The 18,613-nt window shown below is 39.9% G+C and overlaps 3 protein-coding genes across 9 annotated transcripts in view; 1 reads left to right on the plus strand and 2 right to left on the minus strand.

Annotated features, from left to right (window-relative positions):
* Window positions 1-6,307, minus strand: part of lmbr1 (limb development membrane protein 1) — a 29,826-nt gene extending 23,519 nt beyond the window's left edge. For 3 of the 7 annotated variants that reach the window (XR_008414088.1, XM_053858370.1, XM_053858364.1), the window contains exons 1-3: window positions 6,040-6,303; window positions 3,803-3,875; window positions 627-666 (exon numbers count right to left, since the gene is read on the minus strand). Coding sequence is in view for 6 of the 7 variants with exons in the window: in XM_053858370.1 (XP_053714345.1) it covers window positions 627-666; window positions 3,803-3,875; window positions 6,040-6,102 (176 nt within the window). In the remaining variant the exon portion in view is untranslated. Of the gene's footprint in view, window positions 1-626; window positions 667-3,802; window positions 3,876-6,039 lie in introns of all 7 variants that reach the window. The other 4 variants (XM_053858367.1, XM_053858368.1, XM_053858365.1 and 1 more) reach the window with 3 other exon arrangements.
* On the plus strand, window positions 6,294-12,581 carry nom1 (nucleolar protein with MIF4G domain 1). The gene is made up of 11 exons (XM_053858363.1): window positions 6,294-7,270; window positions 7,354-7,466; window positions 8,219-8,414; window positions 8,513-8,836; window positions 8,924-9,034; window positions 9,667-9,837; window positions 10,121-10,242; window positions 10,347-10,479; window positions 11,405-11,536; window positions 11,623-11,732; window positions 12,205-12,581. The coding sequence occupies exons 1-11, from the start codon at window positions 6,452-6,454 to the stop codon at window positions 12,380-12,382; spliced, it is 2,409 nt and encodes an 802-aa protein (XP_053714338.1). The 5' UTR covers window positions 6,294-6,451; the 3' UTR covers window positions 12,383-12,581.
* Window positions 12,582-15,416: 2,835 nt separating this feature from the next.
* mnx1 (motor neuron and pancreas homeobox 1) lies at window positions 15,417-17,820 on the minus strand. The gene is made up of 3 exons (XM_053860711.1): window positions 17,316-17,820; window positions 16,099-16,259; window positions 15,417-15,704 (listed from the first exon to the last, which is right to left on the minus strand). Exons 1-3 carry the CDS (start codon window positions 17,818-17,820, stop codon window positions 15,417-15,419), a joined length of 954 nt encoding a protein of 317 aa, XP_053716686.1.
* Between the last annotated feature and the right edge of the window lie 793 nt (window positions 17,821-18,613).

The following is an 18,613-nucleotide window of genomic DNA, read 5'->3' on the forward strand; positions in this document are numbered from 1 at the left end:
ACCCATAGCCTGAAAGGAATGGAAAAATAAAGGTTAACAAATGCAATAGGCAAAAATCTTTCATGAATTCTTCAGTTGGATGATGATGTGCCCTTCATATCAGCAAGTTAGCTCACTCATATCCTGACTTGTGTGTGTGGCCAGAGCAACTTTTGACAGAGCAGATGACAACCAGTTTGTAGTCACTAGAATATCGTGCAAGATTGGTTCTATCGTTGACATCTTTGTACATCTCAACCATGATGATAAGTTCATAATATTTTATTTATTGTACTTATAATTATTATACTTTATATTTACGTTACTTTAGATTACTTTATAACTTCACTAAGCAATCTTGATTTAAGTTGTGCCCACATATAATAAAAACAATCAAGAGGGGGGAAAAAAAGAAAATTAAGTTGACAGCCATCAAGTATATGAAAATGTCCAAGTATGTATCAATACAACAAACATCAAACCTTCAGATATTATGACAGCTTTCAACGGATTATTCTCATTTCCCCAATGCTAAATTGCTCTCCAAATCCTAAATCTGAATCCCAAATTGTTTTTTGGAAATATTTATGATTTAAAAAATAAATTAATAAACAATAATTAAAAAATAAAAAACAAAAATGACTCACGATATTCTGTTGACAACAGCATCTTCGTCCTCATGGTCATCTAAAAAAGGGGCAAAGAACTTTAGTGCCTAACATTCATACACCAACAATTAACATTTAGAAGACGAACTTCCCCCCTTATATAATAGACCTTATGATCAGGCCTGCAGTTTGAGGTTAAACGTGCTGCTTGGGAAAAAGTCACTCCTGGTTTTCAGGAAAGAAATAGGTACAAACCTTCTATTGTGTCTCGCAACATGACCATGCCATGTGAGGACAACTAAGTGAATGCCAATGCTGAATGACCAGGGTTTATTTCCCTGTGACGACACGGTCATATTCCAAGATGACAACGGCAGGATTCATCAGGCTTGAATTGAGAAAGAGTGCTTCAGGGAGCATGGGGCATAATTTTGACCATCATTTGACCATCATAGAGTCCAGGGAGTTTTTGGATGTATGGAAGAAGACTTTGCTCAGCATCAATACAAGATCTTGGTAAAAACTTACTTCGCCACTTAAAATACATATTATGAAACTGCAGAAGCTTATCGAAACAATGTCACAAGAAATGTGTCATCAGACCTTAAGGTGGTCCAACAAAATATGCAGTGTGAGCCCCTTTTTTGGGCGAGTAAGTTCTATACACTCACTAAAAGTTTAGTTGGTTGACAGCAGATTGACTTAGCAATCGACTGTTTGTGCCATATGTCAGCTTAAATAATGAAGATACATTGAAGTGAAAAATAGTAACCATACCTTATATAAAAAAGTAGAAGTAATATACCTTATATAATTTAATCGAGTCATCCAGACCTAGAATCTGTTTTTGCAAAGGTTTCAGCTTTAATTCTGCAGTCCAAGAGGATCCTCCTGGTTTTCATTCATACAGAACACTATGCCCATATTAGTCAGACAAGGCAACTGGACATGTATTTAGCTCTTGAGAAAACATTTATTACCTATTCAACCTGTTCCTTTTGCTTTCTTCCAATGATTCCCTTAATAGGACTGCAGAAAGGAGAGTTTATCCCGACTACTTCAGACGCCACCCTGCACAGGTCAGCAGTCCATTGCAGGGTGCATATAGAAAAACAACCACAGACTCAGCAATCATGCACCATTCGTCTAAGGTTAGTACGTTCTCTACATGTGCAAAGCAGGTTTCCAAAATGGGTAGTGTTCAAGAAAAGGTCACCAAGACGAAAATATATTTGTCAGGTGATAAGAGAAGGTTTACACAGAGCCTGTTTGGCCTTTTTATTATTTGTATTCATGACGGTTTGGCAAGGTTTCTCTGTAAAAGCAAGTGTGCCCTTATTGCACACATCTGAAGCTCATTACCCGTGCAGACTAGTCAGGGACAGGGACAGGGTTGGGGTACATCTATTGTCCACAGTAGATAATTTTGGTTACAGAGTTGGGGAGTTATGTGCAAAATCAAAAAAATGTTAGATTTGTCAGTCATATCTTACTAGTACAATAGGTTATAATTAGGGCTGTCAATAGAAGATTTTTTAGTCTGGAAGGAACGTGCTACAGCCACAGTTAACAAGCAATCATTCACACCTTTCGTACCTGTCAATATTTCCCAAAATGCTGACAATTTTATCAACCCACCAGTGGCCAATAATGCTTTCCTCATGCAAACATTTACTACAACAACTCAATGAAAAAGATACTGTCAATAATATTCTATAGAATAGGCATAGAGGCACTGAATGCTCAAAGTTGTTAAAAGTAAAAAAAGCACAACAAAGATAGAGAACACGCGACGAAAAGACACTCAAGTTTGCATTAACAAGGTCAGTCTTTGGCTGCAAGTGATGTGGTGTGCCATGGGAAATTTTCCAGTTTCACCTCATTTGTCCGGAGATAGAGGTGGGTGACATGATGACGTTAATTCATGAACAATAAGACCGTGTTGACAATCTACCAACGTGATCATTCTTTATTCTTTCTATACACTTATACATCTACAGGGGTTGGACAAAATAATGGAAACACCTTAAAGCTTTTTTAGCTTTAAGGTGGACAAAATAATGGAAACACCTTAAAGCTTTTTTAGCTTTAAGGTGTTTCCATTATTTTGTCTAACCCCTGTATGCTGATGCGCTGATGAGTTCATCACCTGCTGCAGAGCTGCGCATAGTGCTCCTCTTCCCACACACCCACGGCGAGGAAGCCAGTCAAATGCACAACTTTGACTTGTTTTTAAACCTGATGTGCCTCAAACTTGACCTGCACAGCAGAATGATGGATTGTCCCTTGTTGGACCTGCAACGCCAAAGGACGTCTGCACCACAGAGCCAACGCTAACGTGTCTCATTTCAAAACTTTACACCCGCAAATTATCAAAGTTTGCTTTGTTGTTAAAAAGTTGGCTAAAAACTAAACGCTAAATTCCCGAATATGTGAATAAATAATGAATAAACTCCAATATGTAAGAAAGAAAGAATAATTGCAGTTATGAAACAAGCTGAGGCAAAGAATTTAGAAGATTTGTCTGGTAATTATCTAAACTAGAATAAAGTTCTTTGGCCGAAATTGTCAGATTTTAGTTTTTCCTTTAGAACTAACACTGACCAGAAACTTACAAGTTAAAAAAATACATGTGAGATTGTGGCACAATTTAAACAGTTATTTGAAATAAATAAATAAATCAAGATACATTTTTGCCAAATTACCCACCCCTTTCTGGAAACAGTTTTAACAGATACATTTTCTGCAATTTGTTTCTGCAAATAACATGGCAAGTGTCAGTATCTTAAGACTTTCTCAAATTAGAAGGGATTTTGTACAGGACTTTCCACTAAGTACAATTGAGCTTTGGCCAAGCTTCCTTTGGTGGTGTGCCTCAGGATTTTTTCAATGAACGGAGAGTGCTGTGAGTTTACAAAGGTTGAAAAACACTGACTCAACCGGTATTAAACACAAAAGCGGTCTTCGTTGATTTTTCAAGACAGATTCAAACATCACCACTGGTGTCTCCTCCCTGGCTCAGTTTGTTTTGAGATACTTGAGACGCACTGGTAATGTCATTAACCCACTGTTCTGCAGTCCATCAAAGCAGGAGCGCCATCTATGTTCCACTCCAACAACCAAGCCCGAGAACGGGTCACATTCAAGCATTCAGGCAAATGAAGGCTCATACTCCATGAAGCAACAGAGATATCATATTATACAGATGTACTTACCACTTTTCCTCTTGTATCGTGTTATGATGAAGTAGGACACTATGTAGAGGACAGCAAACAGGAGAAAGCAAATCTGAAACAGGAAACACAATTGGTGAAGGTCCACATGTTCCTAGACAAGGATTGAAAAAAGGAAACAAGAGAGAGGTTGACTTTTTCTGATTAAAATCAATACTAACCAATTACAAAGATCTATGCTGAAATGACATATCATTTCACATTTAAATTAAGATATGAACAAAACAAATTGACTGTGTTCAGTGATGAAATACCAGGTATAATTTTGTTTACATTCGTCCAGTGTTTAATTTGGTGTTTAAATGCCAGCAGGAAGAAGCTGGCATACTGTAGCTGCATTGAGCAGTAAGAAGATCTGTAATCCTATCACAGAGATGCATCACCTGAGAGACATTGCAACATGATTTGGTCATCTGCTAGGACTTGTCAATAGTTTGTAGTGTGCTTTTGCAAAGAGTTCAGCTGAACATTATTAATTAGGTCCCTAGCTGATGGATAAAATTCAGTGGTAAATGACATGCATAAGTCTTGCTACCGAATATATACAAATGCATCTATTTGTAAACAGGTTACAGCAAAAGAGCTCATGGAATTTATTTATCGTTCGTGACCATGAAACTACCAAAGCCGCCTCACACAACGATCACATTCCACATTCCTCCTTCTACAGTGACAGTGACGGGGACGCATCTAATGATAGCAGCGCAGACTTCAGCACTTTTCACCTACTCAACATTACACATCTCACCATGACTGAGCTCAGCTGAGAATATGACTCAGCCCTCCACACTACATGGCGAACAGATCTGTGGTAATTAAAGTAAGACTTGTAGGTGTCTTTTAAACTGATGCATTAAACTATCAACAGCACTGGCCTGCTAAAGGGCGAGACCGCAGAATGAAATTAGGTGCACAGGGCTGATAAACAAGTACTGACAAACAACCGCAACAGTCCTCAGGGAGGTCACCAGGCATTGCAATGCAGCTGCAAATCTGTTTCTCTGAATTATGACATAACATACAAAATTATTTTCGTTGCAATGGGACAAACAAGAAGAAACAAATCTCAATTGTCACGCAACTTGAAGCTATAGCATTTTTCACACACTGATGAAAAATGAACTCTTGACAGAAGGTTATAACCAATAATAATTTGAAGTGGTTTCACGCACCACTGCCACATTCTGCAGAAACACAACTGAAGGCAAAAATAAAAATTGTGACTTTTTTTTTTAATTTTTATCTCCCAACACAAACATGTTTATTCAACAGTGTTTGCAGAAGAGTTTTGATCACTCACATCATTTAGAATCCTTATATATGTTTTTTGTGTGAGACCCGTGAACACAAAAAAACGGGTAGAGGGCCTCAATTTCTGGAACAGTAGTGCGAAAGTTCGACAAATTTTATCAAGACCAGAGTGAAGATAAGGAGTGCAACAACCTGGTGGCGATTATTGCTCACCTGTACAACTTCCATGTTGTTCACTCGCTCCATATTTTTTGGCATTAGAATATATGAATTATTGCTGAACATTACGTAACTCCACTTGGTAGCGTGATGTTGATATTCTCCTTTGTCAGCTAAATAATTTGGTTCTAACGCTAGATCTTTGTGCATTGTGGTCTGTTAAAAACGATGATAATAATACTAGATCCTACAATACACACAGTAACACATGTTTCTCAAAGACTTAGCGCCAGAAGCAGTCTTGGCTCTTTAATTAATTTTTCACTCCTGTGCATAAATACATAAGAAACAAAGATAGTCAAACACGATTGTAAGTTATTACATCTGAATAGTTCTTCTTTGATATTAAAAGTTGGCTCAAATACGTCAGCATTGCGATGGCCATGGGTGTGAGTTGTTTTTAACGTCTACACAGAACGAGAGTGAAGTTGTATAACAGTCATTGTATTATTAATCATCAAATAAAGTTTATTGTAGTAAAACTCATCACACTGGGTGACGCGTTATTATGGTGCACAATTACGAATAACTCTTTTTTATGTTCAATACGTGCGTTTGGTGAATTGTGCAATTGTAAAATTAACTACATATTACGGCCATTTACAAAAATACACAAGGCTTCAGTTCTGCCACAGAAAATGACTGACTTATTTATGTATTGTGTCGATGTGACAGATGAGGCTAACGTTAGCATTCGTAGACGCTAGAGGACGTTATTAGCAAGCTAGCCGCTCCGAAGCGTTACTTACAATGTACTCTCGCACTTGACTGTGGAAATTCTGCTCTCTGATAGTCACGTCGTCTTCGTCCATTCTTCATATTGGTAGAAACAACTGCGCCAGAGCCAGGGTGATCACTCCTCCGCAGATACTGCGCTGACAGCTTCAAAGACAGTTTAAACTGGAGGGAACCCGGTTACATGCTAGCAGAGTAAGCCACGCCCCATAATAAACAACGTCATCACTCGACGTCCATTTTTTTCGCTGCTTGGCCCGGAAAGAGATTGTCACGTGATCACGGGTCAAATCAACAAACCTCATGGTGCAACATGTGAAGATCTCTGTGCCTATATTTCTTCAGTAGATTCGTTTATTTACGTAATCAACAACGTAAAGCAGCTCATTGCTTTACACTGGATGATACAGACTTTAAATTTTCATCATGAAAGGTAAACCCAAGCAGAAAAACACAAAGAAGCGAGGTGCCGTTTTAGGTAAGTACAAGGCTGCCGTCAGTGACTTTGTCAGGTTACAAAGCGGCACAGAAGAGGAAGAATACCAACGGCATCCACTCGAACTTGTTAAAAAGAAAAGTAGAAAGGAATTACGCAAAGAAAAGCGAAAACTGAAAAAGGCCAAAATGAAATGTCATTATGAAGGTAAGAAGTTTGATGGTGAAACAGCAGTTGCTGACAACGCACCTCCTCGAACGAAGGCACAGAGAGAAGCCGAAGCAAAACCTAAACAAAAAACAGACATCTCGCCAAAGTCGACCAAAACAAAGAAGAATAAGAACAAGCTTCAAGAATCCAGAAAGAAGGCGCTGTTAGAGGCAAATGAGCAGGAGGACAAAGAGATAAAGAAGCTGGAGAAATGCTTAAGGTTAAACAAAAGAAAAAATAAGAAGACGTTGCCTCAGTCATTTGTGGCTGATGGTCTGGATTACATCCTCGGTGTGATTGACTCTGGCTCTCAGGATCTGGGGATGTATGAGAGCGACGACAACATGGATGCTGCTAAAGACAACTTTGAAAAGCTGGATGAAAACGACCCTGACCTGTCAGATGACAGTGAAAGTCTTGACAATGAGATGGCTTGTGATGAAAGTGATGAAGAAGTGGACTCAGATGAAAATGACGGAAATGAAGAGGACAATGAAGAGGAGGATACTGAGGATGAAATTAGTCAAAGCAACTCAGAGGAATCTGAGGAAGAAAAAGATGAAGAAGTTGAAACTGCCAATATCCAAACTCCAGATCCTGTGAGTGCACACCCGATGTCTGTATCACTTGTATTTGTTGTGATGTTTATTTCTTTGTTTTCTCTATGCCCATTGAAATTTAGGTGGCCCCTGCTGATGGAAAGTATATTCCACCTCATTTGCGCAACATTGAAGATGACAAACGTAAAGCTGAACTGGAAAAGCTGAAGAAGAATGTTAAAGGCCTGGTCAATAGGTGATGGTTTAATTTTATACAGTACATTCGACAGGACTGGACAATTTTGAACTTGTTTTGCAAAATTCTGTTTTTACAGAGATTGTGTAGGCAAATGTCTGCTTCAGGAAAATCTATATTGTACTTATGCATATGTCCACCTCTGTCAAGCTGCCTGATCTTCCTGCCACCTCAACTTCATGATAAGGCTAAATGAGGGTAGTCAAAATAAGGCATTTACCTAAATTTCTTTGAGTTCGGTGCCATTCATTCGGGACCAATTTTACTCAAATAGATCTCTGATGCGTCTGTAAAGTGCATACACAAGGCTTCTATTTTCCCGGAGTGCTAAGGGAGTAAGTACGGTACCGACTTCACATTTTATTTAGAGTAACCGCACTCAAATTTTCATTTAACTATTCTAGTGTCATCTCTGTCCATTCGCCGGTCCAACTGCTTGCTGCCCAGTCTCGACCCCAAAGGTGGTGCCCTGGGCACGTGCCCATTTCAGTGTATGGATAATCCACCCTCGATTGCATGCACTTTACTGGACACAAGCGATTGCCACTCCTCTTAGACAATGTCATCAATTGATTTAGGGAACTTGGTCTTAATTTGGTATCTATTTGAAAATGAGACTTAATATTGTCAAACAAATGTATTAATGGTTCATATCACTCAAATCTGAATTGTGATTATAAAATGTGCTTATGGAGGTATTGTACTTCTACTTAAAATTGTTATGTTTTCTCCCACAAAAAAATGAATATCAGGTTGAGTGAGGCCAACATGGCGTACATCAGTGGTCAGTTGGAGGAATTGTACATGAGCCGTAGCCGAAAAGACATGAATGACACATTAACTGAGGTGCTGCTATCTGCCTGTGTCACTCCTACACTGATGCCAGACAGGCTGCTAATGGAGCATGTTCTTCTGATCAGCGTCATACATCACTGTGTGGGTTTGGAGGTAAGAACTTATGTAATACGTTGTTGCATGAAAATAAAAAATTGCCTTAGCAGAAATAAACGGTGGTTAAATGACGATGTATTGCTTTTTTTGTTTAGGTGGGAGCTCAATTTCTGGAAACAGTAGTGCGAAAGTTCGACAAATTTTATCAAGACCAGAGTGAAGATAAGGAGTGCAACAACCTGGTGGCGATTATTGCTCACCTGTACAACTTCCATGTTGTTCACTCGCTCCTCATTTTCGATATCCTGAAACGTTTACTGGCAACCTTCACAGAGAAGGACATCGAGCTGGTTTTGTTTGTGCTCCGGAATGTCGGTTTTGCTCTACGGAAGGACGATGCACTGGCTCTCAAGGAGCTTATCGTTGATGCCCAACGCAAGGCCAGTGAAGCTGGAGCCAGATTTCAGGATCAAACCAGAGTATGTGACTGTCACTGTTATAGTTTTTTTGTAGTTGTTGCGGTAGGTATTATGTCACTGTTAAACACTGTGGTTATGTGATCTCAGGTGCGGTTTATGTTGGAGACAATGATGGCGTTGAAGAACAACGACATGAGGAAGATCCCAGGCTATGATCCAGAACCTGTAGAGAAACTGAGGAAACTACAGAGAACTTTGGTTTGTTAGTGTTTTGTTATTCACTTTGTACACATATATTTGACCTTTTGCTACTCAGTATGCTAATATGCTTGAAGCTAAACACTAACTTATTTACTTACAGCTTCCTTACATCAAGTCTGTAGCTGTTAGTTCAAAAAGGTTTATGAAATGCTGTTTGGAATTATCAAAATGTGATGTCGTGGAGACCTGAATCAAGGAGTTATTTATTGCTCCTTTCCTGTCATTCTGTCTGGAATTACGGATAGTGTTTGTTTCATGTTTGTAAAGGGTAATGTTTGTGTGTAGTTTTGATAAATTCAGTCCTTTATTAGAGGCAATGGGAACAAAGGGACGAAGAGATTGAACTGAATATTTTTTATTTCTTTTGTTGAGGTTAATTACACACTTAGTACTGTGTCGTCTCTAAGTGGAAGGCTCCAACCTCGGAATAACTAGTCGTAAATGAGTGAACGTTGAGTGCCTGGATTTAAGAAGTTGAAAGCCTCGAGTTTTGTAATCGTGCGTTTTAATTTTGGGCTGTGCTTTCCAACTTAATCCACCAGAGGACAGCAGAGAACCATTTGCGCCACTTGCTTCCAAAATTAAAAAAAAATGTGGCGCTTTTTAACTAATTGTATTGTCTGAATCAGATCAATAGAAGTGCTTCTGGAAGTGACATGAAGCTCAGGGTTTCTCTGGAGAATCTCCTGAGTGCGGATCAAGTGGGCCGCTGGTGGATCGTGGGGTCTTCCTGGAGTGGAGCGCCGATGATCAATGAAGAAGGAAAGACATCCTCCAAAGACAGCTCTGTTGAAGGACAGGTGATTTGTTTCTACTTCTAAGCGATGGCAAAAAGTTTATGTATATAAAGTATGCAGTATGCAAAAGGTGTGCATTTGCACACATTTTCAATGCAAGTTATTTTACTTTATATTTCTTTTTGATGTTTTTTCATTGAGTGAAATATATGCTGTCCTTTTGAAGTCTGGCACAATAGATGGAACCATTTGCTCTTTTGTATCTGGTGTTTTAAATGCTGACGAAAAATGTAAACTAGGTAATAGGGCCCTTCAGATATTCAAATTTTGTTTTTGTTGCTTTCAGTTCAGCAACAAGGTTTTGGAGCTGGCCCGAAAACAGAGGATGAACACCGACGTGAGAAGAAACATCTTCTGCGTCCTCATGACGAGTGAAGATTATCTGGATGCTTTTGAGAAGCTGCTGAGGTTTGTTGTCACTCTCTATGTTAATTACTGTCAACTAAAAACAAAGTGTCAGTTTACTGCTTCAGCAGTGACCATGTATTGACCTTTGCTTGCTCTCTGTGAAGGATGGGTCTGAAGGATAAGCAAGAGAGAGAGATTGTGCATGTGCTGATGCACTGCTGTCTGCAGGAGAAAACGTTTAATGCCTTTTACGCCGTGCTGGGAGAGAAATTTTGTTCTCATGACCGACGTTTCCAGGTACTCCTGCCAGGTTACACAACAATCAGAAGATAATGAAAAGACATGATGTATCGACCTAATGCATGATACTGTAACAGCAATGGTAAATAATGAGCTTTAAAAAGAATGGGCATATGCAAGTCAAAATTTAAATTAGGTTATTAATAAATGTAATTAGATGTTGACTGTAATGCTGAAAGAATTGTTGTTATTCAGAGAGAATCATGTGTTTATGATTTACAACCCTTTTTTAATTATCTGGAATGTAGACATTTTTGAAAACATAATTGTAATCTGGTAACATTGTTTACAATATTTAGAGTAAATTAGCTTTGAATGTAAACTGTGAGCTGTTAAAGTAAATAATTATTGACTTCAAAACCAGTGTTTTCAAATGTGTATGATATTGATAAGGAAACTGAGACATTATTGTTATACTCCATCAATCCCCAGCATCCTTTTGCTGACTCATCCTGGAGTGAATTTCTTGATTTTTGTGAGTTTCTCCTCCCTTACTGTATGTCTTCCCAATTATACTTTAAAACCAGAAAGCACAGCAACAAGTCATTAGTGCACTTGACCTCCTCCCGAGATCCCCCTGTGTGACCACCCACTCTGTTTAGCTGACCTGTATTTCACCTCCTGGTGGTGGGATTCTCCCACACCTCTGATATTATTTGTCTTCAGCTGTGATGACAAACATCATTTCCTGCTGCTATCGCCCATAACAGAGCCTGATGCTCTTCAAAGACACTGAAGAAAAGGTGGCTGGGAAAGTTTGTTTTTCACATGTAAACTGCAAAACGGATTAGGAGATTACATCTGTCGTTCAAGCCTTCTCTCACTGAAACTGGAAGTGGTCCTCAGAAAGTCATTAATTGCTGCATCGACAACATGAATCCTTGAAAAACCAGGTAGCTAAAGGCTGAACTGTGTTTTGCAGATGACGTTCCAGTTCTGCCTGTGGGATAAATTCAGGGAGATTGCCAACCTGTCCAGTAGCACCTTCAACAACTTGATCCAACTCGTCACTCTGCTCCTGCAAAAGAAGTGCCTTTCACTCTCAATTCTCAAAGTGACGAAACACTTTTCTATCTGACAATTTACTTTTTATGACTTGCATTGTTCTTATCACCACAATTTCTGCTTTTATTTTTACAGGTAATTGAATTTGGAGAACTGGACAAACCCAAAGTTCGCTTCCTTCGTCAAGTGTTGACCAAGTTATTGAAAGAAACACAGCCAGCGGATCTGGTCACTATATTTGGAAGGTGAGAGAGATGCATGTCAATCAATACATTTTTGTATAATTTTAACATGCTGCTGGTTGTGACGGTATCGGTGATTGGCAGCAAAAATCCTGATCAGAGCACACCGATCAACCGGGATTGGTCGTAAGTCAGATTGGACGTAAGTCGAATGCCATTCAAAATGGCCGACGCAAGGGTATATTATACCTACGGGTATTATAGGTACGACTGTAGTGGTAGATGGCTGTGTGAGAGTAAGATGCTGGGCTACTGTGCTGCTGTAACTGTTGTACGTGATGCCGGCTGGCTGCCATAATTGTCGTACGCGTTGCCGGGCTGCTACGTGCTGCGGTGCCAGACATTTAATTAAAAAAAAAAAAAAAAAAAAAAAAGAGCATCTGCTGGCCATGGACGTAAGTTGAGAAGGTCGGATGTTACTTGTATACATACAATAGGTGTAACTTGTTGATACAATGTGTTTGTGCCCCATCAGGATTTCAGGGATTCCCAAGTTAGGAATGCTGCGAGAAGGCCTGAAGCTTTTCATCAGCCACTTCCTCCTGAAAAATGCTCAGTCTCAGGATTCACCTGAGCAGGCAGCAATGCTGTTGGAGCGGGCCCAACTTGCCACCAGAGCCATGGATGCTAAAGAGGCCAAGCTCAAACTGTAACACCCTTTTTACTTATGTGTTTGTCGTGTATGTAAATATTCATATTTGTGATGGAATCAATTTCACAAATACATCTTTGATGAAGTTTGATGAGTTTTTTCTTTCATTCTTCCTTATGACTGTTGAGCTGTTTTCCATTAAATTTGGTGCTAATACAACTTTGTTTCATCTGTGGAGAAGGGAATAAAATCATAACTAAATTACTTTATGTGATCCATCACTAGTGCACGCTGAGTCTGGATGTTGTGACATATCTTGGTGTCATGATTAGACAGATTTCCTGAGTACATCATTATTGTGGTAATGGTCAAGGCCTTTCCCAAGGCCTTGACCATTACCACAATGGTAATGGTAACATTTCCATCTTCTATTGGAAAATGTTTCACTAAAATGAGTCAGCTTGGTAGCTGTGTCTCATGTGGAGGATGACAAGAAGAGCTGCTGTGTCCTGCAGCTGTCTGCAAATAGAATTTGTGAAAACAATCCATACAAGTCGGCTGCTCAAAACATTTACTTTGTTTGTACTCCATGAAGCAATGACCTAAGGACCTGAGTCTGGTCCGTCCTGTTTGCTGAGTGTCACCACATGGTCAGCATAGCAGAGTACCACTGTTACAGTTCATACTTGCTATTAATCACTGTTAATGGTGTGGCCAGTATCAATCCAAGGCCTGGGGTCAGAGCTGGGTCACGGTGGTCAAAGCTTTTCAGCGACTCCCAAGTTTTAAGAGAGTGGCGGGTTATTTTCCCGTCTCGGTGAGGTGTGAGGAAGAATCTCAACACTGAAGCTATAACTAGTGAATTTGGGTGTCAAAGGGTGGAGATAGTAGGATCAATGGCCTCACTGTGTAGCTGATACACTGACCATTGTCTCTGGGCCTGGGTGATGCCAGGTTTTCAACTCTGTGTGTCTTATTGGGCTTGACCTTCGTTTGAACTTTGATGGTGTCTACTGAAGCTAGCGCAAACACCTGTAGATAACCAGCAATGCTAATGCTAAAACAATGTTCCCCTGAGAAATGAACAGCTGGAACAGCCAGCAGTCGTATGTGGACTTAATCAATACTCGTGAAAGTGAATGTTAGATAATGTTTAGATTAGTGTCCAATCAGACGTTTTTGTCCAAACCTAGCAAGTAAACTAGTTTGTGCCTAAACAAATGACTTTGACTCAGAAATTTAAAATCATAATGGGGCCTGGACCAGCTTCAGAGAGCTAAATCTTAACTTGATTTAGTTTAATAAAAAATAAAATGCAAATATTTAATAAAAAACCACTCCACATTATATCCCAGCTAAAAAAGGTTACCCGAGATAAATCACCACTCCATGACAGGGCACAAGCTGTGTAGACCAGAGTGGGCAAAGTGCAGCTGGGGGGCCACTTCTAGCCAACTTTTCAAAATTATGCTCGTTTTTTTTCTTCATTCAATAGCTCATTTAGGTCTTCTTAAAAAATTTTTTTTTTTAAATAAATGTGAAAAAGGCTCAAATGCATTCTTAATGCTCATTTTATCAGAACTATTTGGAATAGTGTGCTATATTTAGATGTGTGATCCATAGTTCAACACTCAAAAATATATTTGATTGTTGTTGTTTGATTTGCATTGAGAATCCTTTAATAAATTTAAAGAATGTTTAATAAAGTATATCTAAAGTACATAATGCTGTGGTATTATGTATTTGATTATTTGACATGTCTATGTTAATATAGGCTACATTAAAAATCATTTTTCTTTTGTCCAGTCTTTTGAATTAACGGCTCCTCATATTAGTCAATGGACATAAGGTCATATTTTGTGTTTTATATCAGTCAAATTAAATCATTGTGTACTATTTCTTTGACTTGGTCATCTTCCCATATCTATTTCTGAATCTTAAATTGTTAGTTCCTCATGTCACAGTTTGAATGCGTTGGTGCTGAGGCAGAATAAGTGCTTTTCCAAAGGTTTAGTTCTGTGTCAGGCCTGTAGCGGCGTCCTGTGGCAATTTAAAGCTTTTATTAATACGAGCTGCCCATTGCTAGTGTGGTGTGAAATGTTTCCTCCGTCTCGCTGCCTACTTGCTGTTTGCTCTCACTGCACGTTTGCACAGATCCGACAGCGCTATTACCAGTCATTCCCATGACCCGAGCTGTCAGAGGAGGAAGACAAACGCACGTCTCCGTCAACATCACACACCTTTTATACAAAAAGAAAGAAAGCAAACATTTATTTACATGGCTTGCGCCCAATTCAGACGCAAAACAACAATGTTATACATGCACTTATCTTTTATAAATACGTTTTATAAAAATAAACATAACATTTGATTTCAACAGTACAGAGATCAAAATATCCAGACGTTATTGTGGTTAATATTTACATATTTGCGCGGAAACAATGCCGCTGTGTCTAAGTGACGATAACACTGTCTTATATATATATGCCTATGTTTAGCATTTACATTTGTTGCCGTTTATTTCCAATAAAAATGAAGGCGCAGGCGCGGAAGTCGAGTTGCATTCACGGCCGATGTAAAGATAATGCCCGTTATGTCATTAAAACAAGGAAAATGATTAATATCTTGCGAAGCCGTTTCTTTTTTTTCTCAGGAATTCAAGTAGAAAATCAACTTTCTTGAGTTTTAAGACCCTCGGTCCAACCCGGGCCAGACGGATGTGAATGCAACACAACTCCAACCAGGTTATCCAGCCAGAAATTACTGAAACAAATTGCATATTTGGGTATTTACACACAACTGTTTTATCATTATGTCTGTGTTTATCTTTGAGATTGCGCCATGTTATCTTTTTTTTAGAGTACCACACAATACGCGATTCGTAAACAACTGCATTTGACGCGCAGCATCCATTAGCTTCTACGAAGGCTTCAACTTCATCGCCATTTCTATAACCTTACTGGATCACCATTTAAACTGTTGCATTTGAGCTAGGTGTATGTGTGCGTGCGCGCGCGCGAGTGTGTGTGCTGGCGTGAACGGACGTATGATGGCGTCGAACGCCTCATGCGAATGTTCCACCGAATCGCGCTCCCCTAAGACTGAGGGCTGATGTCACTGGCGTGATTCCTCTCGTCGTCCGAGGAGCAGTCTGACGAGTTGTAGGTGAAGTTCTCTCCTTCGTCGTCGTCACTGTCTCTGAAATCTCGTATTCTGCCGTTCTTAGCGTTGGTCTTGCTGTGATAGTCCGACTGCTCGAGTGCGTCCGGTTTGTCCTGAGCGTTTTTGCTTCCCTTCTGTTTCTCGGCCTCCTGTGCAGCTTGTTCTTTGGCCTTCTTGCTCCGTTTCCACTTCATGCGGCGATTTTGGAACCAGATTTTAACCTATAATCAAACCAAAAGAGTCATTGTTAAGTGTAAAGCCAATAAAGAGACGCAACATATACTATTGTAACAGATCTTCCTCCAAGTGATGCATAGTGCACACTCAATATACTCTAAATACACAATTTACCACTGATCTGTTTATTCCCATTGATAATGAACCTGATTTAGACAAGTCGTATTTTTGACTCATTAAAAACCAATTAAACTACATTTCGGTGACCTTTTTGCTCAAAATTAATCAAACTAAAAGCCCTAGTGGCAGCCTTGAGAACACGACGGAGGAATACATTACAGACAGATCACATTGTATATATTAAACTAAATGTACCACGATTAAAACTTTGCTGTGAATTTGAATGATTTTTTTAAATGCAATTTGAAATAATGTTACCTGAGTTTCGGTCAGCATGAGTGAGGTGGCCACTTCAAATCGCTTGGGTCGTGACAGATATTTATTGAGCTTGAACTGATGCTCCAGCTCCAGCAGCTGCTGGCTTGTGAATGCAGTTCTGGGTCTCCTGCACTTGCCCAGCAGGTTGGACTGCGCCTGAGCTGCACATAGGACACAACATTATAGTACAACTATTGAATTCATTACACGAGCTGCTGTTTTTGTTGTTGTGACAACCTCACAAATTATTGCGAAATTTAAGGATGCGGTATGAATATGTCCTACCAGAAGATATTTGTCACCTCATCTTGACCAAATTTGTCAAAACGAGTAGAAACAAAAAAGACAGTCTCTGGAGGGCACATAGCATGTCGACTGTGGGTTTCTCACTTGTCTGCTACTTTCCCACTGTCCATTATATGTCCATTTTAGTTCCTCTCTGAAAAATCATCACTCTCTTTTCATCCGTCTGATAAGTACAAAAAGCTGTTTTAACATATCATATATATATTCCTGTATTAATTATTTTTACATCCAGTCCATTTGATTTTAATATCAAAACTGTTGTTAATCAATGGAGGTGGAACACTATTATGTTGCGGGTCATTTGTTGACATTTTCCCCCCTAATTATAATATCTATTTCAGGGAAGAGGACAATATTCTGTTGATCAGTTTGGATCCAAAATCTAACGTGTCGCTATATGATGCGTTTGTAGAATTAGACGCTTCCGAAACACTGGATGAAAGAGTAGCTCTGCCTCGGCGGATGCGTAACTAAAAACAAACCTCTAAATCATTCAGCTCAATGTGTACATTTTCAGCAATATATATTTAGATTATTCATTTTCATAAGCAAGAGCTGACAGTCTTTGCTGCTGAGTTATCGCTTGCTTAGAATTTCCGACTCCATGAATGCGGTGCTATGGCACTGCGTTCAATGCTTGTCGGAAAACGCCGTATTTCTCTTCCATTGCGGAGAGAAATATGCGGAAATATACGTTTTTCTTATTTCATGCATGTGCTCTACTGATGGTTGTATTTTACATGCATGCTACAGACCTGCAATTGTTTGTGATTTCAATCGCATGCCGAGATTTACGCACATCGACAGTGAGTCGGACACCGGGGTTTACTGATGTCATAAACGCAGCATCAGTGTCAAAGTAAATTGGCAGCTATTGTATGTTAATTGAGCGCCTCTCGGCGGTTACTTACAGTTAAAATCTGACATTTTTGGCAGCATCATCCCAGCCGTGGAAACTCTCAGCCAATGGTCCAGCTGGAAGGTGCTGGCCGTCAGTTTGATGGGGTCGCCGGTGTGGTGGTGGTGTGCTCCTCCGTGCGGGTATGACGAGTAGGACAGGGCGGGGTGCTGGCCCGCCATCGCCGCTGCGGAGTAGGTATACATTGGGTGGCCGTAGAGAGCCTGAGCCGGGATCCCTGCGCTGCTCTGGGGGTGTAATCCAACCATGCTATGCGCACTGTTGAGGAACCCCGGTTTGGGAATCAAGCCGCAGGTGGGAATCCTCGGGGGAGACGGCGTCTCTGTGCGTAAAGACTCACCCCCGCTGCTGCTTGTGGTGGTCAGCTCCGAGGCTGTGATGGAGGAGGATGGAGATGAGGAGGACAGGGAGGTCACAAGCGCCAGAGGAGACGTCTGCACTTTGGGAGTATCAACAGCGAGCAGCGCGTCAATGCGAAAGTTCTTCGATTTCTCCATGGTCCCTGGCTGGTCGCGGTCACTGCGCTGGTTTCCCACCTCTCAAAAGTTCTGATGGGCTCCGAAGTGTGAGCGACGATATCCTTGTGACACTTAACTCTGTCAGATGGAGACGATTGGTGTAGCCTCCCCCAGGGGGCTGGACCAAGACCCCATCGGACCAACAACGCCCCTCTTCCCTGCACCCTGCAACGTTATGTGCAATACGTCAATATGACCAGGTCAAGTAAATTTTACAATAAAGTAATCGACTTTAATCATTAATAATAACTACATTTCTAGAAAAATAACTATAACTCGTTTTAGTTCAATATACCGTAGGAACCATATACTTCTATTTTTTTCACCTTAGCAGTATAATGAAATTGATATTTTGTTGTGTGCCATTGTGCGTGCGCTTAAAATCATTAACGTAAGTTGCTTGAGCACTATCGTTGACATTTGCTGATATAAACACTTGAAAACTGTTATTTAAACAAACATGAATTCTTGAAAGTAGTGATGCAAGGACGGGATCCATAGTTTGTCCCAATGCTTTAATAATGAATAGAGAATAACTACACAGATTGTTCCTACTCCAAATAGAGATTATATATCCGTGAAAATATTGTGAAAAATGCTCTTTATTATTAATAGTATTTAACATTGCTGTTGCCAAAACGAAACACGACTATGTGGCGTGTTGCGAGACACAAGGTAGTGGCCTTCAAATTATAAACGAGGCTATGGCCAGGTCAGTGAATGCATCACTCTCTCACATTTACTCGGGTACAAAATGACGTAGTGTGACAAG

This window comes from Synchiropus splendidus, chromosome 3, assembly GCF_027744825.2.
Source record: "Synchiropus splendidus isolate RoL2022-P1 chromosome 3, RoL_Sspl_1.0, whole genome shotgun sequence".
NCBI classification, from domain to species: Eukaryota; Metazoa; Chordata; class Actinopteri; order Syngnathiformes; family Callionymidae; genus Synchiropus; species Synchiropus splendidus.